General features: G+C 33.4%; 2 protein-coding genes across 2 annotated transcripts in view; one reads left to right on the top strand and one right to left on the bottom strand.

Moving 5' to 3' along the window:
* LOC124356707 (calcium uptake protein 1 homolog, mitochondrial-like) overlaps window positions 1-20,702 on the bottom strand; it is a 134,045-nt gene that overhangs the window by 109,561 nt on the left and 3,782 nt on the right. The window lies entirely within an intron of this gene.
* Window positions 12,772-19,871, top strand: LOC124356710 (dual specificity protein phosphatase 18-like). The gene is made up of 4 exons (XM_046807881.1): window positions 12,772-12,947; window positions 16,470-16,698; window positions 18,540-18,752; window positions 19,353-19,871. Exons 1-4 carry the CDS (start codon window positions 12,850-12,852, stop codon window positions 19,461-19,463), a joined length of 651 nt encoding a protein of 216 aa, XP_046663837.1. The 5' UTR covers window positions 12,772-12,849; the 3' UTR covers window positions 19,464-19,871.

The following is a 20,702-nucleotide window of genomic DNA, read 5'->3' as shown; positions in this document are numbered from 1 at the left end:
CTATTTCGAGTTCAGTAGCAACTCACTGTATTTGGCACCGTGTGAACAACACAGTCGATTTCACTTAAATGTGCACCTTGTCCGCTAAAAGACAGTTTTGCGCGTCAACAATAAATAGAGTTCGTGACATAATAAGTGTTCTCATGAACTTATGTGCTCACTTAACAATACACTAATGGCCTTATTGTAACTCTGTTATACGGTACTTGCCAAATGAGTCTATACACCTGTCCCAGAATAAACAGTGTGCATTCACTTTTGATACAAATGCACAAGGGAAGGAGAAGGTAATTGAGATAATACTTGAGATTTGTCAAAGCCTGTAAAAGATGTCCGGGATCATTTACGGTAAGATTACTAATTACGTGTCTGCGATGTCTCAGTGCTGAAAAATACACGTTTTAAGAAGTAGGACGCATAATCGCTGAACCAAAATCATTGAACTTTGTGGCTGAAGTTGAAGCAAATCGGGCGCTGGAACGCACATACAATAACATATTTACTACCAGACATTACAGTAATAGTGAGTGGTAACTCTCCCAGCATACAGTAATATAACTCTGCACCACACCAAGACGTTAAAACCTCTCTTTAAAACGCAAAGCTGCACAACAATACTGATTTGATGTTTTTGATTCAAAGATACTATGTTGGATTTTGTTGTACGAGGATGTTGCCTTAGACTAGGGATTACGAAATTATATTCTTTGTAAGGAACTTTGTTTCCCTACTTGTTTGAGACATTGCACTGTAGCATAATAATTATCTTGCTCACACGTCGCACCCACACCACGACACTAAGGCCAAGAACCAAAACCTAGGCCGAAAGCGGCTTGCTTACCCTTGTTTTTTAAGAGCCCCAAGTATATAAAAATTAATATGCAATCGGAGTAAATCAAAATAATATTTTTTAAATATTACAGAACACATTTATAGCAGACTAGCATTAACCTACGGATCCTCACGCAATAGGTAGACTTGTTTTCCAAACGCGAATGTTGAGTTTGTCTTATTCAAGAAAATATGGCAAAAAAGTATATTTATGGTCATTGTAATTTACACTAGTTTTAGTATTTTTGTGCCATACTTGATTTTGCATTCTTTCCCCGATCAAGAAAACAAAAATACATACACAGGTTAGGGAAGTCTACTTCTATCAAAAAACAAATAAGATGTGTTTTATTACAGCCTTTAAATGTATAGTAGAAGTTAGATAGTGCCTTTGTTTTTAATATCTGCATTGCAGTACTGATTAGATAGTTAATATTTGCTAAAAAAGCATATTTGTTCTAAAACTTTTAAATTTTAAACAAATTGAAAATAGAGGTTAAATTAATTGTGCTTAAAAACAAATATTACTAAATGTTAATAAAAACACTAATTTTTTCCAAATTGTCTATTTTTTGGACGAGGCCTTTCGAAACCAAAGGTTTCATCTTCAGGCAACTCCACAAATAAATATTTACACATTGTTTGTTACAATTAATATTAAAATAACATATGTTGTAAAATGTAAATACAAAAATTTTGGAAATATTTCAGCCAGTATGAAAAATTAAATTTGACTAGAGTTTAATTTTTGAATAAATTGAGAAGAAAGAAGATTGGAATTTTCAATAGGGCTCTCTTCATTGTTCATGAGTTTTTCTTTATTTCTGTTTATGTACAGTATAGTGTTTCCCAAGCATTCAAGTTCATTGGTATTGTTATTTCTTTTATTAATTTTAGATTTGTAATTGATGTTCTGTGTCCTGATTCAATGCAGTGCTTGGCTACAGCAGATTTGTCAACTCTTCCATATTTTGTGTGTGATAAATGCTCTTTAAATCGTGTTTTTATTGTTCTTTTTGTTTGTCCAATATAAATTTTGTCACAGTCATCGCATCCAATTTCATAAATTCCCGATTTACTATCATTTGAAATTTTGTCCTTATGGTTTCCTAAAATTTGGGATAATTTGTTGCTTGTTCTGTGAGTGACAGTTTTATTTGTATGCTTTTTAAAAGTTTTGCATATTTGGTTTGAAAAAGTGCTGTATGTTGTGCAAATAAATTCATGTTTTGTGTCTTGAGGTGGTCTTAATGTTGTCTTATCTTTTCTACTTCTTCTTTTTAAAGCTTTTTTAGTATATTGTCAATGAGTTGTGTAGTGTAACCATTGAACATAGCAATAGATGTAATTTAGTTCTTTCTTGTAGTTTTCTGTTGAAAGTGGTGTATTTAACAGTCTATAAGTCATTGAATTAAATGTTGCTCTTTTTTGTGCAGATGGATGGTTAGATTCATTAATGATGAACCTATCTGTATGAGTTGATTTCCTGTAGATATCAAATTCAAATTTTGTTTCATTTCTAATAACTAATACGTCTAAAAATGGGATACTATTGTTTTGTTCAATTTCATTTGTAAATTTAATAGTAGGTTAAAACGAATTTAGCGTTGTGATAAAATCTTGTATGTTTTCATTTTTATTAAATATTGCAAAAATATCATCGACGTATCGTATCCATTTTCTTGGGAAAAAAGTCATTTTAGATTTGGCTTAAACACAACGTTTACACAGAACAGTTGATTACGTTTAACAGGCTCTTTTAATTAATGATACAGTATTTGTTTGCTGTATTGCAACTTTAGAGACTAGTTGGGAGTAGAATTTGAAGGGATTTTCGAAACTAGAATATGCTAACGAGGGACCCTAAAGACGTCCATGTAAAATTTTGCGATGATCGGTTGATTAGGTTAGTTTACCCGTGAAAGTACAGCAAAAAACTTATTCGAATTTATAATATTGGTTAAGATTATTGTATTTTATGTTAAATTAATTGCGTTGTGTTAAAACAAAGTTTATACAGAACAGTTGATTACATTTAACAGGCTCTTTCAATTAATAATATTTGTTTGCTGTAACGCAACTTTAGAGATTAGTTGGGAGCAGAATTCGAAGGGATTTTCGAAAAAGAATATGCTAACTAGGGACCCTAAGGACGTCCATGTAAAATTAGGTTAGTTTGATTAGGTTAGTTTAAGCGAGAAAGCGCATTAAAATTTCGCATTTATAATATTAGTTAGGATTATTTTATTTAAGAAAGTACTTAATATTTTCTTTAGTAATAACCTACTAAAGTTAGTTTTATTTCTGATCGAGGGGAGTAGATCGGGACCACATGGAAGCGAAAAGTAAATGAGGCCAAACATTTGGAGGCCGATTCATTATTCGTACACATCTTCAATTCTGTTTATGCTTTTAGAGAGTGGTTGATGACATCTGTCCACGGGTTTGGCAGAAGTCTGGGCACTTTGGCCTGTCTCCTTAAATCTGTGCCACTTTTGTTAAAGATAAACATAAGCACATTCTTAAAGTATGTGGGTGGCATAAGAAATCACTTGATAATTTTGTCAGAGAAAAAAAATCTAATGGGAATGAACGAAGAAGGAATTTAAAGTAACTGCGTTGAACGTTTGAGAGACATGGTATGGTAAGATTTCGTTTATATGTCACAATTGTAGAACATGTTTCTACACAAAAGTTATGTTTTTTTAGTAATGTGACATTAATATATTAAGGTGTTAGCGAACGATTGAACTTTGTGACAAAGTGTGACGTTTTATCTAATATGACACGCGAATGCACTAACTTAACCAATTCAAAAGATCTAAATACAAAACCCGCTCCTGCTGAATGAAAATATAGAGTACACTCGTTAAAGTCACTTTATTACATTGTAATAGGATATTATGTTAGGAATTCAAGGTATATAAATGAATTCAGCGATTGCTATTTAAATTATATTAATTTCAGCCTTCGTTCAGTTGTATTAGCTTCATGTATGGAATCCTGGTATTTTATATAATATTTTAGCATTATATCCGTTGTCTATTAAATTTAAAGTAAATTATAGTTTCAGATAACTTCTTCTACGGGTTTAGATGCTTTGCATAGGTACAGTTTGAATTTTAAATAGATATAAAATCTCATAGCATAATCGCTGAACAACCAAACATAACCTAACCCATTTAGCAAAACAGCTAGTTAAAAAGCTGTACTGTAGAAAGTTAATATAAAATGAGCTTTATTTAAGTTTTTTTATAATTTTGGGAAATCCTAAAAATAAAAAAAATATATGTAGCCTAGTTTCACAGTGTGTATTTAGTGTATGTATGTATCTATATATAAAAGGTTAGTGTTATTTCGTTTTTCAATGTAAGTATTTAATATTCATGTAAGACGGTTAGGAATTGGAAATATTTTGAAAAGAGTGAAACTTATTTAATTTATTACTATTTCATTTTATAATGTAATGACATTATTTTATTTCCATTCTAATCATGTACGTTAGTTACTGTAATAATAATCAACTATTGCAATTGCCGTAGCGTTAAAAGAATTAAAACTAATTCTAAAATAATTAAAAGTTAAGAGGAATCACTGAAATTTTAAACAGCAATAGGTGAGTGGGTGTGTTCGGTTAGTTGGCTGCGTTTATTTCTGTGTTGACATTCATCCAGGCCTCAGGAATGCCATCATTTTAGAGGTGTTTGTTGAGACACTTTCCCGCCTAATTGTCATCTGAGGAACGACGACGCGTGGGATCCAGGAATGTAATCAGCTGCCGCGTGGGACGTCGGAATGCGATCACTGCTCTAGATTTGTGATTTCTGGTCAACGCACTTGTTCGACCTTCCGTTAATACAACTTTGATCTGCTTTGAGCTTCTGTCGCGATGATCGTTCTCGACGCTGCATAAATATCGACTGTGTTTATTCACCGCAACAGAAGCAAAGAGTTGTTTATGTTTCCGATTGTACTTATACCTGTTACTTGAATGCACCCATTGAAACGTTCCACGGGAACAGTCTATTGTTAGAGAATGTAAAGTATTCGTTTCTGACCCGTTGGAGACTTTTTTGTATCACACAACGAGCTCTTGTACTTTTCACTGTGTACAAGGGCGTCTGCATACCTTCATTGGTAACGAAACGTGCAAGTATTCTAGCTTATTTACTTAAACACAAAATTAATTTATAACATGAAAACTCCAACGTAAATTGCATTATATAATGCAATTTAATATGTAGAAAACCTGAGGTAGCTATGATTAAATTCAATATTATTAATTATTCGTCAACAAAACATTATTTTTATTTGTTTCATTTCTGAATTGTATTGTTTAGGAATATTAGATGCAATTACGACTTTACCAAAATATTAGCATGTTTTCGTGTTTGTATATTCTATAATATAGGGATTGATTTTCAGTTCCTTTCTTCTCAACTTAAAATAGACTTCGTAGTCTTCCAGACCTCAATATCGCTTAAGAGCAGAATAAAACTTTATTTTGAAGCAAAGTGACCAAATCAAAAAAAAATAATTGGTACCTATGAAATGTTCACCTTTTTCATTAATTCGTACTATCCCTCATAATTAGACAATATCTGGAAACCAAATTTTCATGTAGGAACCATGATAATAGGGTAATGATACTCATCTAGCCCAGTTGTAAGAAGGACCCTGGACCTGTAAACCCAAGGATTTCACAGACGGATGGTAGAAGAATTCGTTGAGAGGAGCCTTTCAACCAACTAACGTCAAGGATGCAAATCCTAAGAGTACTCCTAATAGTCTAGTGAAACACAATCATTGAATAAATCTACTTGACTGTAGTTTGTAAAGATAAGATCATAGAAGACGTATATTCTGACCTCGATCGGATTGTGACAGTAGGGTCTACACGTAAATTTTTAAAAAGGAATTTTTATAAAGGGTGTCGTAATAACGCCTCATTTTAATTGATAGCACTAAATGCTTTTAACGGACAATGGTCCAAACCTATTTTCAAATTTGTATTGACATAGGCCCCCCTGGAAATCGAACCAGTGACCTCTCGGTTAGAAATAAGCCTTTGCCTTACCACTTGCTATAGGGAAAGTTTAACCGTGGCACAAAAACTACACCCCCAAGAAATGAATAGTCCATGCTATACGTACTATATTGCCTATATTGCTGATTAAGTAATTCATAATCAGGATAATATAATCTTACATTAAATACATCTTTCCATGATGTTAGAAGGTAAGTGTTGAGGACATTCGGATCGACATGATCAGAGAAACAATCACAATGAACTCTAAAAAGAAAGTTTCAACCTCTAGGGACGCAAACCTCGACTTTTATGGGACGAAACAGTGATGGGCCAGATCTCCTTAAAAATTAACTCTTTGGTGATCAACATACAAAAATCTGAAGTGCAGTCGCTTTCGAATTTTCTCTTGGCTCTGTAATCAATTCATTTATCTAATATTTAGTGGGATGCATTGTAAGATGACATAGTTATTTCAGTTAGTGTCACAAATCCGAAGCTAGTACCATTCTAGAATTGGATTAAGAGACACAAACATTTTGGCACAGAACAGTAAAATCCATCATCCAAATTTTAATTCTCCTGCATTTTTCCAGCGTACTAAAATTCCTGAATGTTGTAAAGCATCAATCTAAACCTACACATTAAAAGCTATCTGGTGAACGCCTGGAGAACTGATGTTGTGAGAATCAATTTCAACTACTGACAAGTGAAAGTACACATAACGTAGAGCAATGGTGGGAAGTCTTTATTCAATAGGAATGTTAAGTTCACCTCCATTTCATCTTCCACTTAGTGCAGCGTCTGATGTCTAACGCTGTGACAGACTTGACTTCTGGATTCTGGAATCAACATCTGTTTTAAGAGATCCACAGCAGTCGGTGACGAAGAAGCTCAAAACGAACTGTTTACATCGTTTCGACATCAGAGACACCTGGACTACAAACATGTGTAGGCCTAATCCAGATAAAGTAGTGTTCTCATTGTCTCATCGGGTGCACAACTGAGTTGGACTTCAGGGTTGCACTAAGTTGAATATGTAATGGATGGAGCTGAACTTAAGGTAATTAGTGCTGAAGGTAATTATAGCTGGCTAACTGAGATTTTTTAGTGTGTAAGTGTACAACACTATCATAAAAACCACTTCATACACAAATCATGGCAAGACTAAAAATATCATTGTTCAACTTATAATTAATCTTTATATATATATATATATATATATATATATATATATATATATATATATATATATATATATTCTTGTGTTCATGTTTATGTTAACGAACTCCTCCTAAACGACTGGACCGATTTTGATGAAATTGTGTGTGTGTGTGTGTGTGTGTGTGTGTGTGTGTGTGTGTGTGTGTGTGTGTGTGTGTGTGTGTGTTTTGAAGGGGATTCGAGAATAGTTTAGATTCATGATTTGGTCCGATTTAAATAGTTTAATTAATTATTTTTTTATTTATACATTGTTGTTGATGTTAGAGTGTTATTTTGGATCCGGCAAATTGCGCTACGACACGTAATACAAAGTGAACTGATATTTTCAGCTGAAGTTCATCAAAGAGGCAGGAACATTTGTTTACATTGAAATTTTTGTAACTATTAAATTACTGTAACTGCTTGATCAGTAGTGTAATGCAGATTGCAGAGACGAAGTTATTATCTAATTTTAAATTTTGATTGCGCCAATGATCAATAATCCATCTAATGCCATGGAAATGCTATTTATACGCTCCGAAACCAACATATGAGACCATTGTTTTGGTTAGTGCAACAGCATAAATCAATTGTGGAACTGTAAATAGATTAGACCGGGGGTGAATTTAAACGACCAGAACAGACTCATATTGACCGCAGCAACTTTTTAGTTGGACGATACACTTTCGTCATTGGGATAAAAAGGCTAACTCTTATTGTTACTGAAATCGTCGAGGCACTTCAATAAATTGTCATGGAATGTTAGAGGGAATACGAATGTTATAAAAACTGTTTCACTTTACGACTCACATGAATATATTGTCCAAGGTTTCAACAGGAAAATCCGCGCGAAGCCGCGGGTAACTGCTAGTATAAAATAAAAATACAAAAGAAAGAGGAGATTTTGTGAGCCATTAACAATTACAAAATTACATTCGTGAGACAACGACAAGCCATAAAATAAATATCAATTACAGAAACTTGTTCGCAATTTATAATTAATTACAAAACAATTTCATAACAATACGCAAACTTACATTACTGACTAAGTTTTAAAATTGACAACATGTATCTAAACTGTGAATCAATGTTTGAATCAGAGCTCTAACGCACTGCCTTTGAAGCAATATCTCTTTGGAATGTTACAAGCGTAAAGCGTTTTCCGCTAATTTATCCCCACATCAATCAGCGATTCAGCTCAGAGCTATGCTTGCGTTACGCATCAAACCGTGGCCGACGCAGAAATAGACCCCATTAGAAGCGCCGGCGGCGGGGCGGTCAAACATTCCAGGGCCCGTGACAGACCTCGCCGTGCCCCGCCAAGTCAGGAGTTGACTGACAGGAATGTCGAGAATATCATATTCGCTGAATATAAGTCAGCTCTTGATGGCACACAAATAGAGAATGTGAACGAAACAGTTCGATACTGACCAGACATGGACTGTGCACAAAAATGGTATACAATTTTGTAACATGGTTTATTTTCTCATAAGCTTTACTTCTCAAAAAGATTTATCAAAAGGAGTTATTAAGCAAGATTAGCCCTATATCAGATTTTTGAAACCATTTATAAGTTTGATTTGTGAAATTTTAAATTGAGTGTAAATAATTTAATAAGTACAAGTATCTTACCCTAGTTGTTCGTATATTTTATTTACAATGTCTGGAAAATTAAGTACTAAGTTTCAATTAAAAAACTATGTTAGTTTAAAATCCTAAATGTAAATGTAAATCGTAAAACTGATATGGACTGATTCTGTGGTGGTGTTGAATTAGTCAGACGGAAAAGACAAGAATCACTCTCTTATTGACATTTTCATCTCCTTTGTTAGTAAGAATCTCCGCACAGATATTCATAAAGTTGTGGTTTTGGAGATTGGTTGAGTTTATACCTCTTCTTACAACTTGGCTTATGGTCTTCTTTGTCCTACAATCAACGTTCCAGTTGAGTTTTATCTCAGAAATTGCTAAAAATATTAGTTGGTTGTAGGCCTAATACTCTTCTCACAGGTAGTCTACCTGTTTGAAGATTGGTTGAGTTTAAGTCTCTTCTTACAACTTGGATAATGATCTTCCTTGTCCTAATGTCAACGTTCCTGTTGAGATTTTACCTCAGAAATTTTTGGTTGATTAATCTTCTCACGGGTAGTCTACTATCCGTTTGGAGATTGGTTGAGTTTATGCCTCTTCTTACAACTGGGTTAATGATCTTCCTTGTCTAATTGTCAATATAAAGTTAAAGTTACGTCACATAGTCTAAAAGGATTAGAAGTCTTTAAATCACTTTACATTTGGTGAAGCAGAAAAAAACATGTAAAATTTTGAGCATTTTGAATAATATTTATGCGAAATTATTAGTATAAAAACTTGCAAATTTTGATTATAACATTATGAACTTACACACATATTCTGGAAATTAGAAATCATTGTATTTATTGTTGTAAAGTTAATAAAAGACGTGTATTACATTGATTCATAAGGAACATTATAAAAAACCCGCATACCAGATCTATATTTTAATGGTCCTTAAATTTTAAATTATAACATAGATTTTTGTAGTTAATATTATATATTTTTTGGTTAATTATTTAAATTGTTTGTAATTCTGAAAAGGATTAAAACACTGTTTCAGTTATCAATAAACTTTTACTTAATACATTCGAAATACAAAAATATTTTTTATGTATTTGGAAGACAAACGATTAACAATTCAAACTAATTTTGATGAACAATTAATGAAACGGATTAACCAAGATTTAATCGAATTCAGTTAAACGGTTTTTAAAATTGTATTTTTCCCAAAACAACACAAACTGACAGAGTACAAAATATATTTTGAATAAACGAACAGTACAGTTTTGGTTGCTTTCAACTCATGAGCAATGCCCTAAATAGCGTAAATTCGTTTTGAAGCACTGTGTATATAGTTTTAAATTGTCTCAGAGAGGCCCTTTTTAACCCTAACAGTACGTCTGATAAAGTAAGACAGATTTATTTATTTTTAACTACTATAATCACAGTATTAATAAACTTGCTATGGAACTAGACGGAATTTTACTACTGCCTTGCAACTTTCCCTTTCAAAAGTGTTTTCTCAAACTATAATAAAGGGCAAAGGTTGCATACATATCCCTCTTTTCTAGCGTTTTATATGGAATTGGTATAAATCGAGACGTTTAAGATATCTTTCCTACCGAGCGTGAATACTTTATTTCAGAGTATGATATCTACAGTAAATTTTACCAATTCAATGAATTAGGGGTAGTCATCGGCTAATCTTGTAGACCCAAAAGGGTTAGAAGCTTAATCACAAACTAAGTTTTAAACGATAAGGCATCAATTTAACCCCAAACAATTTAAATTTCGACAAGACACTTCTTGGGGTTTAGGGCATTTTACTCAGTTGTTGAGTTTGCGATGGGCCGCTGGGATAGTCTTCAGTAACAATTAAAGGATATTTTTAAAACTCCCCTTCTTATATCCAAAGAAAGTCGGCCACAATCGAGGAACCGGTGGCACGTGCCAAAATGTAATTTTAAATTGATATTTATTTATTCATCTATTTAAAAATAGATTTTATTAGTTATTAGATTCGGCCTTTTATTTATTAAGTGACGTTGGCAAAACAATTATTGTTAACTGTTTTCTGCAATGCAAAATATTATTATTACTATTTATAAATAAGATGCTTCAGTTTTAATTAACATTATGGAAGTCTTTGGATTCGGCTGTTTCTGGAACCCTTGATGTTCTCCCCAATATGCAAGTGGAAAGTAGAAATCTAGTGAAAAATCTAACGACATACCAAATCAATCTCCACAAGCTTCAATTTCACAGAATCGACCTAAACCGATTATTGAGGGGCGCAGAATAAAAACTCACTAATCTCAAAAAACTATTTTAGTTGCTTACTCATGGTTTGGAATAACAGTAATGATTTCTTAATTTGAAAAACAATCATAGAAACTGTTTGTTACATCATAATATTAGCAAAACTTACACTGTGTTCGTGTAAATTACAAACAAAATTTGGAGTTAAAAATTTTGACCTGTAACGATTTGGAATTGTTGAGTTTTGATCCTCACAATGTATTTTTCTGTTACCAAGTATTATTTTTGTTTGATAGAATAATTAATATTTAACTGTAGTTTAGTTTAATGTTTTGCACCTAAATTAAAGATTTGTTTTATTAGTTAGTATTAGTTAAGAATTTGTTTTATTAATTAGTATTAGTATTTACTGGATAAGTTACTCTCAAAAGAAAGGTAGATTTCATTAATCTATGTATAAAAGATATTGAAAATAGGTAAAAATTTTGGTACAAAAGTTTGTTTGTGATTCATTCCATATTAATGTAAGATACACATTGAATGATGTAACATTTTTGACATGTTTGTTTCTGGTACGGGTTCTGGAGCTAGTTTTTTTCAGGAAGAAACAGTGAACAATCTTTACACAGTCGCAAAGGTAAGGGATTTCCATGTGTGTTTCTTCTGGGTAACCAAACGGTTTCTTGAGATTTTTTTTGTATTATGTAAAATTGTTACATAAACCCTCTTACATTTGGATATTTTAAGATATCATTCATTGGTACGCTTGGGTGTGATATTAACACAATGTTTGAAACCAAGGACATTGCAGTCTTTGCCGACAATCTTTACGGTCGCAACTTCTGAGATTATTTTGTAAACAACCTCAGGATTTTGTATTACTTCTGGCTTAACTGGAGAAATTAAAAACTCCACATTCCAATAAAAATAATTAACATTCCAAGCACAATAAACAGCGAGCGTGTGGAAGACACCATCAAAACACAGCATGAAAACACAACAAAGCCAGCTGTTGATTCAGAGCTGTACTCTGATTGGCCAGAGTATAAATGAGACAGCCCTCATTGGCTGAAAAATTAAGGATCTAAACGCCATGGAACTAGTGAGTTTTGATCATGGCTATTAATTAAAAATTTATTTTTAAATATATTCTAGTGAGTTTGACATGATATAAGTTTAGATATAGATGTAGGGCTTAACAAAGAATAATATACAAAAGCAATATGAAATTCGAATATTTTGGAGTTGGTGGGTTTGTTGAAGACTCTTGGAGCAATAGAAAAAAATTAAATAGTACTATAAGTTAATAAAACAATATTTTCCAATATGGTTTATTTTTTGGACGAGGCCTTTCGAAATCAAAGGTTTCATCATCAGGCGACTCCACAAATAAAACCTTTGATTTCGAAAGTCCTCGTCCAAAAAATAAGCCATATTGGAAAATATTGTTTTACTAACATTTAGTACTATTTAGTTTTTTCAATTGCTCCAAGTGTCTTTAATAAACTCACCAACTCCAAAATATACAAATTTCAGATTACTTTTGTATATTATTTTCGTTAAGCCCTACATCTACATCTATATCATCAGGCGACTCCACAAATAAAAACTTTGGTTTCGAAAGGCCTCGTCCACAAAATAAACCGTATTGGAAAGTATTAACATTTGGTAAGTTTGATTCTACACCCCTCAATAAACTGCGACGCAAGGGATGGTCCAGCTGACAGCCGCGAAAGCGAGTGTGGCTGGTGGTCGGTGACGCCGTAACTCGTGATTCAAGCGCGGTTTTAGTTAAGATTCGGCGCCAAAAATAAGTGCGGGGCGGCCGGCAGGTATTCGGCGAGCATTCCAGAGCGGTGACGCGTCGTTGTTTACGGCATTGTTGGCGTCGTGGGGCAGCGCGAATACCGGCGTCGTGCGCTCAGTCTTTAGTGAGCCGCAGGAGAGTGTACACCGACATGAAGATACTGACCAACTTCGCTACCAAGGAGGTGCCAGAGGATCACAACAACAATGACAACGCACCCCCTACCACCCTCACAGACACTTCTAAACTGTGAGTTCCCTGCTTCTAGAGGACAGACAAATTAATATAACAATTGGAAATAAAAATATCTATTTCAAATCTATAGTGTATTTTTTTTGTAATTCGTGGGTTTCCAATGCAAACGTAATGGGGTAGCAAGTATAAAAAATTTGGATTTGTTAGAGACCATTCGTTTTCGTAAATAAGAATATTTGCAGGTAGACCTGATAACATAACCTATATAATGTTGAATAATCTTTTACGACCAAAATGTAATTCACATTGATTATAATCTCTGTCAACGAAGAATCATAATACTATTATAACATAGCTTTTGTTTTTATATATTTATTATTAGGTTTGAAACGTTTACATGTAATTAGGAACAAATGATAACCAATGTTAAGCACTTTACTTCTTATAAATAGTATGTGAGCTTATGGTAGTAATTTATTACTACTATGTAAGATAGTAATACTTACGTTATTTGAACTGATGTTGAAGAATTCTTGAAGGTAAACCTGTTAAATGACATATCCTACTTACTTGTAATGTTGAATACTTGTTTTACGAATAAAGTATGTAATTCATATTGATTATAATCTTTGTCAACGAATGAATCATAATACGTACTATTACAAGATAGTATTTGTTTTTTTGTATTTATTATTGTGTTTGAAAGTTTTACACGTAATTAGGAACCAATGATTAATTAATGGTTGTTGTTGAAAATAATTGATGAAATCTTCTTCTCATAAATAGTATGTGAGCTTATGGTAGTTTAATAGTTTATTACCACTATTAAAATGTAAGATCGTAAAACTCACGTTATTTGAACTGATGAAGTATATTTGAAGGTAGACCTGTTAAATGACAGAAAATATCATGTTGAATATTTTGTAAGAACAAAATATGTAATTTACATTGGTTATAATATTTTGCTAACGAACGAATCATAATACTATTACAAAATAGTATTTGTTTTTATTTATTTATTATTAGGTTTGAAACTTTTACACGTAATTGGGAACCAATGATAATTAATGTCAAGAAATGTACTTGCCATAAATAGTATGTGAACTTATGGTGGTTTAATAGTTGATTGAAAAATAACATGTGGTAGACTTATTGTGTGTATACTATAAGGCGGTATATCTTATAAATTAAAGTATTTATCTTATAAATAAATAGTTAAAATGATCAATTTTACAATTAGATTTGTACAACGCAATTACAGTTTAGTGCTATAATGTGTGTTAATTACATGATTTAAATTTAAAATATTGTTCTAAACGATAGACGTTGTACAATTTTGTCTGCTAGTAAATATAGATGAGCAAATAGTACCCCTAGCAGTTTATAACGTAGTTGTCATATTTTGACTATTGTAAGTTTTTATACTTATGGAAATTACACACCGTTTAACACGTAAGAGTTAGAATTAAATATTTTTTTTTGATGAAATGAAATGAAATGAAAAATTCTTTATTTTTACAGGCAAAGTTAGGGCCGCATGGCCCTTTCTTACACTTAACCTGTTGCAATGTAAATTTAAAACATTAAATAAATATTACCTAAGAATAAAACAAAACATAATAAAGATAATAAAATAAAGAAATAATTACATTTACACAAAGTAGTGAAATTAATGTAATATTTTAACGTGTAATAATTAAAATTTAACACATTAATAAATTAACCATCTCTACTATTCTTAAAACATAATATAAATTTATATTTTTGATATACAAATAAATTAAAGTATTTATTGCTAAATGAACCATTTTTCACACACAATCTCACATTCATCCCTCTGCCAGTGTCACGCCCACAGCATCTCAGACCGGAACTGCCCCGGCTAACCGTTCAAGATACATATCTTTCAGTTTCAGTTTGATATGGTAATATTAAAATTTAATATTAACAGAACAAATTTTTGGTTGAATTAAATTAAATTTGTTACTTAATCAATTATTAACACACATGGTTTGTTAACAAAAGTCTTGGTTTTCGCGTATTTTAGAGTTAAAAATGTTACAGGTCGCCATTTTGTACTGCATTAAAATAAATAATAGGCTACTTTTGGTAATATGAGACGTTACTTGATGGCATCACTTACTCCCAATCCCCCATTTGGGGTTGGGGGTTTACATTGTCATATATCCCAAAAGCCATGATATTTATTATTATAACAATCCCCCCCCCAATTGATATTTGTTGATATATTTCTGTTCAAAATTTAATAGGGGGTGAAACTTAGTGACACCTGGTATATTGCCGACGATATAAATATAACCCTGTAGCAGTCAAAGTTTGTTATATCATCAAGTTTGTTGATGTTTGTTTATCTATTCATAAACATCGTGATAAAAAGATTCGATAAGTATTCTCCAGAGAAAACAACTATATATTATGACACTGCAATTCTACGTAATTGTATAACATTACTTTCGAATTGGGAACATTATGTATACACCACGCTATAACTATAACTTTTATAACTTATAAAAAACGTATTATGTTAGGACTCCTAACGCAATTTGTGATTTAAACTGACGTATTGGGGTGTAATAATTCACTCGTTTTTAAAAACACTGACAGTTTCAGTGGAACTTTTAGTTTATCTACCTAATCCTTGTAATATACTTACGAACATCACAGTCACATAATATGTTTTATATAATTTATGTTCAGATCCTTCTCGTAACATTTCATGACATAGGGTAGACCAATCTTACTGGTACGTGGCACATCTAGTGAGTAATGGCTGTATACTACAATTCTACACGAGAATATTTAATAAATTATTATAATTAATAGAATAAGGAGGAAGGAAATTAAGAAGATACAATCCAAAAATAAAATCAAGTTTATCATTCAGTTGGGCGGGAGAGACAGCAAGATAGACCACCGGGCTTGAATGATATGCCTGGACAATGCTCTACACAAGTGGCCAAAGTGTTGTCAGGACCATCACAAGAACTCTGTCTTGCTCTTTGAAAATGTAAGTTGAGCGAAATGCGTAGCGTGGACTTCGAGATACGTGCCAAGTGAGGCCTAGGGGTTCCGAGAAGACACCGCGTGTTACAATCTGGCACCTGAGCCCCGAGCCATCTGACGCACATCCCTTGATATATCGTCTAATACGTAAACAGAGCTGCTGATAATCTGGCAGCGGTGTAGCGTGCGTGCCGTAACATGTGGAGAAGAGGAGTAGGTCGGTCGTCGGCCACAGTCTCTCAGTAAACAACGCACAGACCGAGGCTAACCTCGCCAACAATTCACTACTCCCCTTTGAAACCGAACATGTATTATAGGATACGCCATACCTACCATTTAGTCAGCATCAAGTTCTTTTTTCGGCTCCGGCGGATTAATTTTCGGTGCTATCGGACAACTTCATTTTCGGAGTTACCGGACTAATGCATCTTTCGTACCTGGAGGATTCGGTCCTATCGGACGCACCCGGCCACAGCGCCGAAATATATTTTTGTGTTTACCACTCCGACCTGTACGATATTTGCAATATCAAACGACTCCTTTATTTTTCAGGTTCAGCGTGTCACCCGTGACCCCTGCTCTGTTCCTGTCCGGTGCACCCGCTGTCAGAGAAGATGTCCTTGTCAGCTTGGGCGTGAGCTGTGTCATCAGTGCCGCCCCAGAGTTACCACCGCCGCCGCTACCCCCTCAAGTTTCATTAGTACTAAGACTACCCCTAAAGGACCAGCCCACAGAAGACCTCCTCTCCCAATTGCATACAGTGAGCGACACTATCCACCAGGTAAGCTAAACCGAACTTAGAATTGTGTTTTAGAATTTAATGATGAAATTTAGTGATCACAAGTCTTTCTTTGAATGTTTACACAATTTTTGCAGTTGTAATATATGTACGCGTTAGTATTTACATTGGTACACACTGTCAAACAACTGCCCCAGTTAGTGTTGTCTCAAAATAACCTTATGTTAGCATTCACTAATTAGAACTATGAGTAATCCAGTAAGAACCTACCAAACATTTACTTAGAGAGTTGTAAGGTAGTTGACCGTAAACTCCTCTTGTTGAAATGCGTTACTTTGTACACAAATAAATCCACGTGGCCGATGGCTGCACAAAGATTTAAAGGCAGACCCGGAGTGACGTGACAAAGAGCACGTCTGTGGGCATCAGATCAGTCAAGGAAGGTAGAGGAACGCACAGGCGTGTCCCCTGCTCGATCTATTCCGGTCTGCGGAATGTTGGTGGAATGTTGGCAGAGGTCCCACCAGGTGATTGTCAATGATCACACCCGCGGCTCCCTCTTATCATTCATTCATCTCCTTATCACCCTAGCATCTGATTCATCGCCTTGATGTGTCTCTACCTCTCGCCTCGATGGCTTGCATATTTATTGCAGCTGCGGATTGTTTTCCTGAGGCAAGGCATGAGCGAGCCAAATTTAGCTGTTTTTTTTTCTCAACAACAGCTGACGTTTTTCTTTAATTCGTTGATGCCACTGTTTTCTGTTGAGCTTTTTTAGAACCAACTAATTCCTTAACGTAATTTGAAAATGTTTTGGATTAAACGTTTTAACCGTAATTCTGAAATTATCAGCAAATATGATGCGGAGGTGGATTGTGTCACCATCGTGAATTCCATTACATTTCATAAACTATTTTAATGGTGCTATACATAATTTTCGCATGATCTTCAATTTATACTATTATCACAGACAATGGATACGTTTCTATAGAAACGTATCCATTGTCTGTGCTATTATGAAGAAAACTGTTTTAGCGAATTAAAACAATTTGGTTCGTTATCGTTCTTATCTTTTAGGCAGTCTTATCTTATGATGCCACGTGCTATCAGACAATTGTAAATATAGCTAGCTTCTTTAAGACGGTGCTATTAGTTTTCTGTAGCATTACTTTTTACATCATAGTCAACACATTTCAAGATAAATTTTCCTAAATACAGGAAAATAGGAAAAAAATAAAGAATTCTATTAGAAGTAGTTTTGGGAATTTTGAGATCAGGTCCAAGATAAGAATATGAATTTCTACTATGAAATATAGATAGCACCTGAAGGGAATAACATGTTTGTATATCTAACATGAGTTTCCATAGGTAGTCTAATATTTCATTATAACATGCCATTTTATTAAGTTATATACTATTAAGTCATAATTCATATACATATTACAAACAGTATATTTCTTACTTTTAGCAATTTTTCTGTTGGCCTGCTCATAACATTTCCTAAAATTACAACCATAAATGGCAATAAATCCTATTGAAGTAATTTTGTTTTGTATATTCAGTTACCTAAAGGCTATCTAAAAGGGCTGCCTCTGAAATGATTAAAACAAAACAACCAAAAATGAATTATACTACATTTATGTTTGTAACGCAACGATCGTAATAAATTATTGAATTTAAGTAACAACATAATGGTTACTAGTATACACAAATAGTATAAAGTATTATTGTAAGGGTGAAGCATCTTTCATTTTAGATCATTCTGGCACCAACCTTATCTACAAAAGAAGCGAGAAAGTTGATTTTTGTGTAAAGGTCATATCCATTGATACCGTTTCAGCATGTCGTGTTTCATTTTCATGGATAGTTTCTTATCTCTTCAGGTAATCCAAGATGGCGGACGCGTACTGGTCCACTGCTTGGCGGGAGTAAGTCGGTCTGCCGCCCTTGTCCTGGCCTACCTTGTCAAACATAGGGACCTGACGTTGAGAAGCGCCTTTCTACACTTACGCGCCTGCCGCCCAGCAGTGCGACCCAATTCAGGCTTCTTCAGACAACTCATCGAGTTCGAGAATCAAACAAGAGGCACGTCATCGGTAAGTACAAGTACATACAAACCAGGGACGTAGCCAGCAAGGTGGTCTTAGGGGTCCGGACCCTCCCCCCAAATTTTCAACATTTTCAATTACTATAATAATAATAATAAACGATTAAATAATAATAAACATAATAATAAATAATACTAATAAAATAAATATAATAATAATAAATTAAATAATAAACTGTTATTATTATTATTATTTAAATAATTCAGTATTACTGGTATGTACTGCTGAAAGATTGTTCTAAACGAAAAATCGGGTCAAGAAACTTTTAAGGAACATAATGGGGCCTTACTCTCTCTCTCTCTCTGTCCACTACGGTGAAAAAATCAGTTGTCTGGACCCCCTTCTCCAATTTTTTCCTGGTTACGTTCTTGACACAAAAGTTCTACCAGACTTTGCATTTTGACGAGATTTATTTTATACTAGGAGAGATTCTCCAGCATAACTTTACATCTATTATAAACTTTTCATACATATACGTATTTTTTAAGACATAACTCAGTGGACGAGCATTTAGACTCTCTGCCTTTCTTAACTGTTCATAACGATTTGAGGTAAATTATTTTTGGCTAATATTATTCTGTATTGTAGGTGGAGATGGTGTTCAACCCCGCAGCTAGAGCGCACATTCCCGATCTGTATGAGGCCGACTATCAGAACACGCTGTGTTTCATTAACAACAGGAACTTTGGAAAACACTAACCACTAGTCTAGTATACTATGTTATCAAAATGGTTAAATAGTCTCTATTAATAATCTATTTTTATTAATTAATTTGGTTAGTGCATGAACTATTCAGAGTCCGTGCTGGAGTTCTCAGATAATTAGCCTATTTTTATAAGTAACTAGCTGTTTCCCGCGGCTTTGGGCGCTTTTCTTAAGCTTACCCATGTATGAGCAATTCTGGTTCAAATGAATTAGATTCCAACGCCAATGTAGAGTTTACCTTGTTGCCATGACCAAAACTCTGACAAAATTGTATGTTATAGCCATTGTACACGTACATGTACTTTATTATAAAGTGGGCTAACACTCAAGCTTTGAGTTATGACAAAAATTAATTTTAAAGACAAATTTAATATACATCGTAACTTAGCGCCTTCAAATAGTGTTTGGCTATTTAATATACGTAACTGCCTCGTAATTGCAGTCTATAATGTGCAGGCGCTTTGATAACTTTTATATTTTGCAGCGCCGCCTTGGTGGCGAGTTACATCAATGGGCATAGCAAATAAACCTTCTCCGTGGAAAAGTACATATACATAACATTTTTCATAATGATCGGTCAAATAGTTTGCAATTCTATAAAGGACATACATACAAACATTCATATATATATATAGCTTGTTCACATAATGAAATAATATTTTCATAAAATTAATAATGAATTTGAATATCAGAAGGAATTTTGTTGTTTGCTCAGCTAAATCCTCTGCCATAATAATGTAAAGCTTACAACAGACATTCTCTTTTTCTAAACGGTTAATCATTATAGATTTTACTTTTATATTTCATATTAGGTCTATTTAACCATTTTCATAACTACCTATGTATTTTGAAGAGGACCAATTTTGTAGTAGTTTCAAGATGACAGGTAGTTGTAAGGCAAATAGGCCATACTACACGTTAAGATATGGCGTAAATTTACGTTCTCAATATTAAATACTAAAAGACATGTTTATAAAATAATATCAGTAATAACTGATAAATAGTTATTTTAGTATTTATTGAGTTTTTATAGCTACAATACTTTATTATTTATTAAACTAAAACCTTTCTTACTAGCACCCCACATTTTGTTAGGATGCTTTGTTTTGTTAGTTATTTTTATATTTAATAACTATGGACAGCAATGACAATTTTTTATTATAATTTAGGAGTTTAATAACATTGATAAACTAGTTTAAACTATTTTACTTTTGCTATAAAATAAGTTTGCCC

The sequence above is a fragment of the Homalodisca vitripennis genome, chromosome 3 (genome assembly GCF_021130785.1).
Source record: "Homalodisca vitripennis isolate AUS2020 chromosome 3, UT_GWSS_2.1, whole genome shotgun sequence".
NCBI classification, from domain to species: domain Eukaryota; kingdom Metazoa; phylum Arthropoda; class Insecta; order Hemiptera; family Cicadellidae; genus Homalodisca; species Homalodisca vitripennis.
The sequence above is the reverse complement of the archived record's forward strand: the minus strand, read 5'-3'. Positions and strand labels throughout refer to the sequence as shown.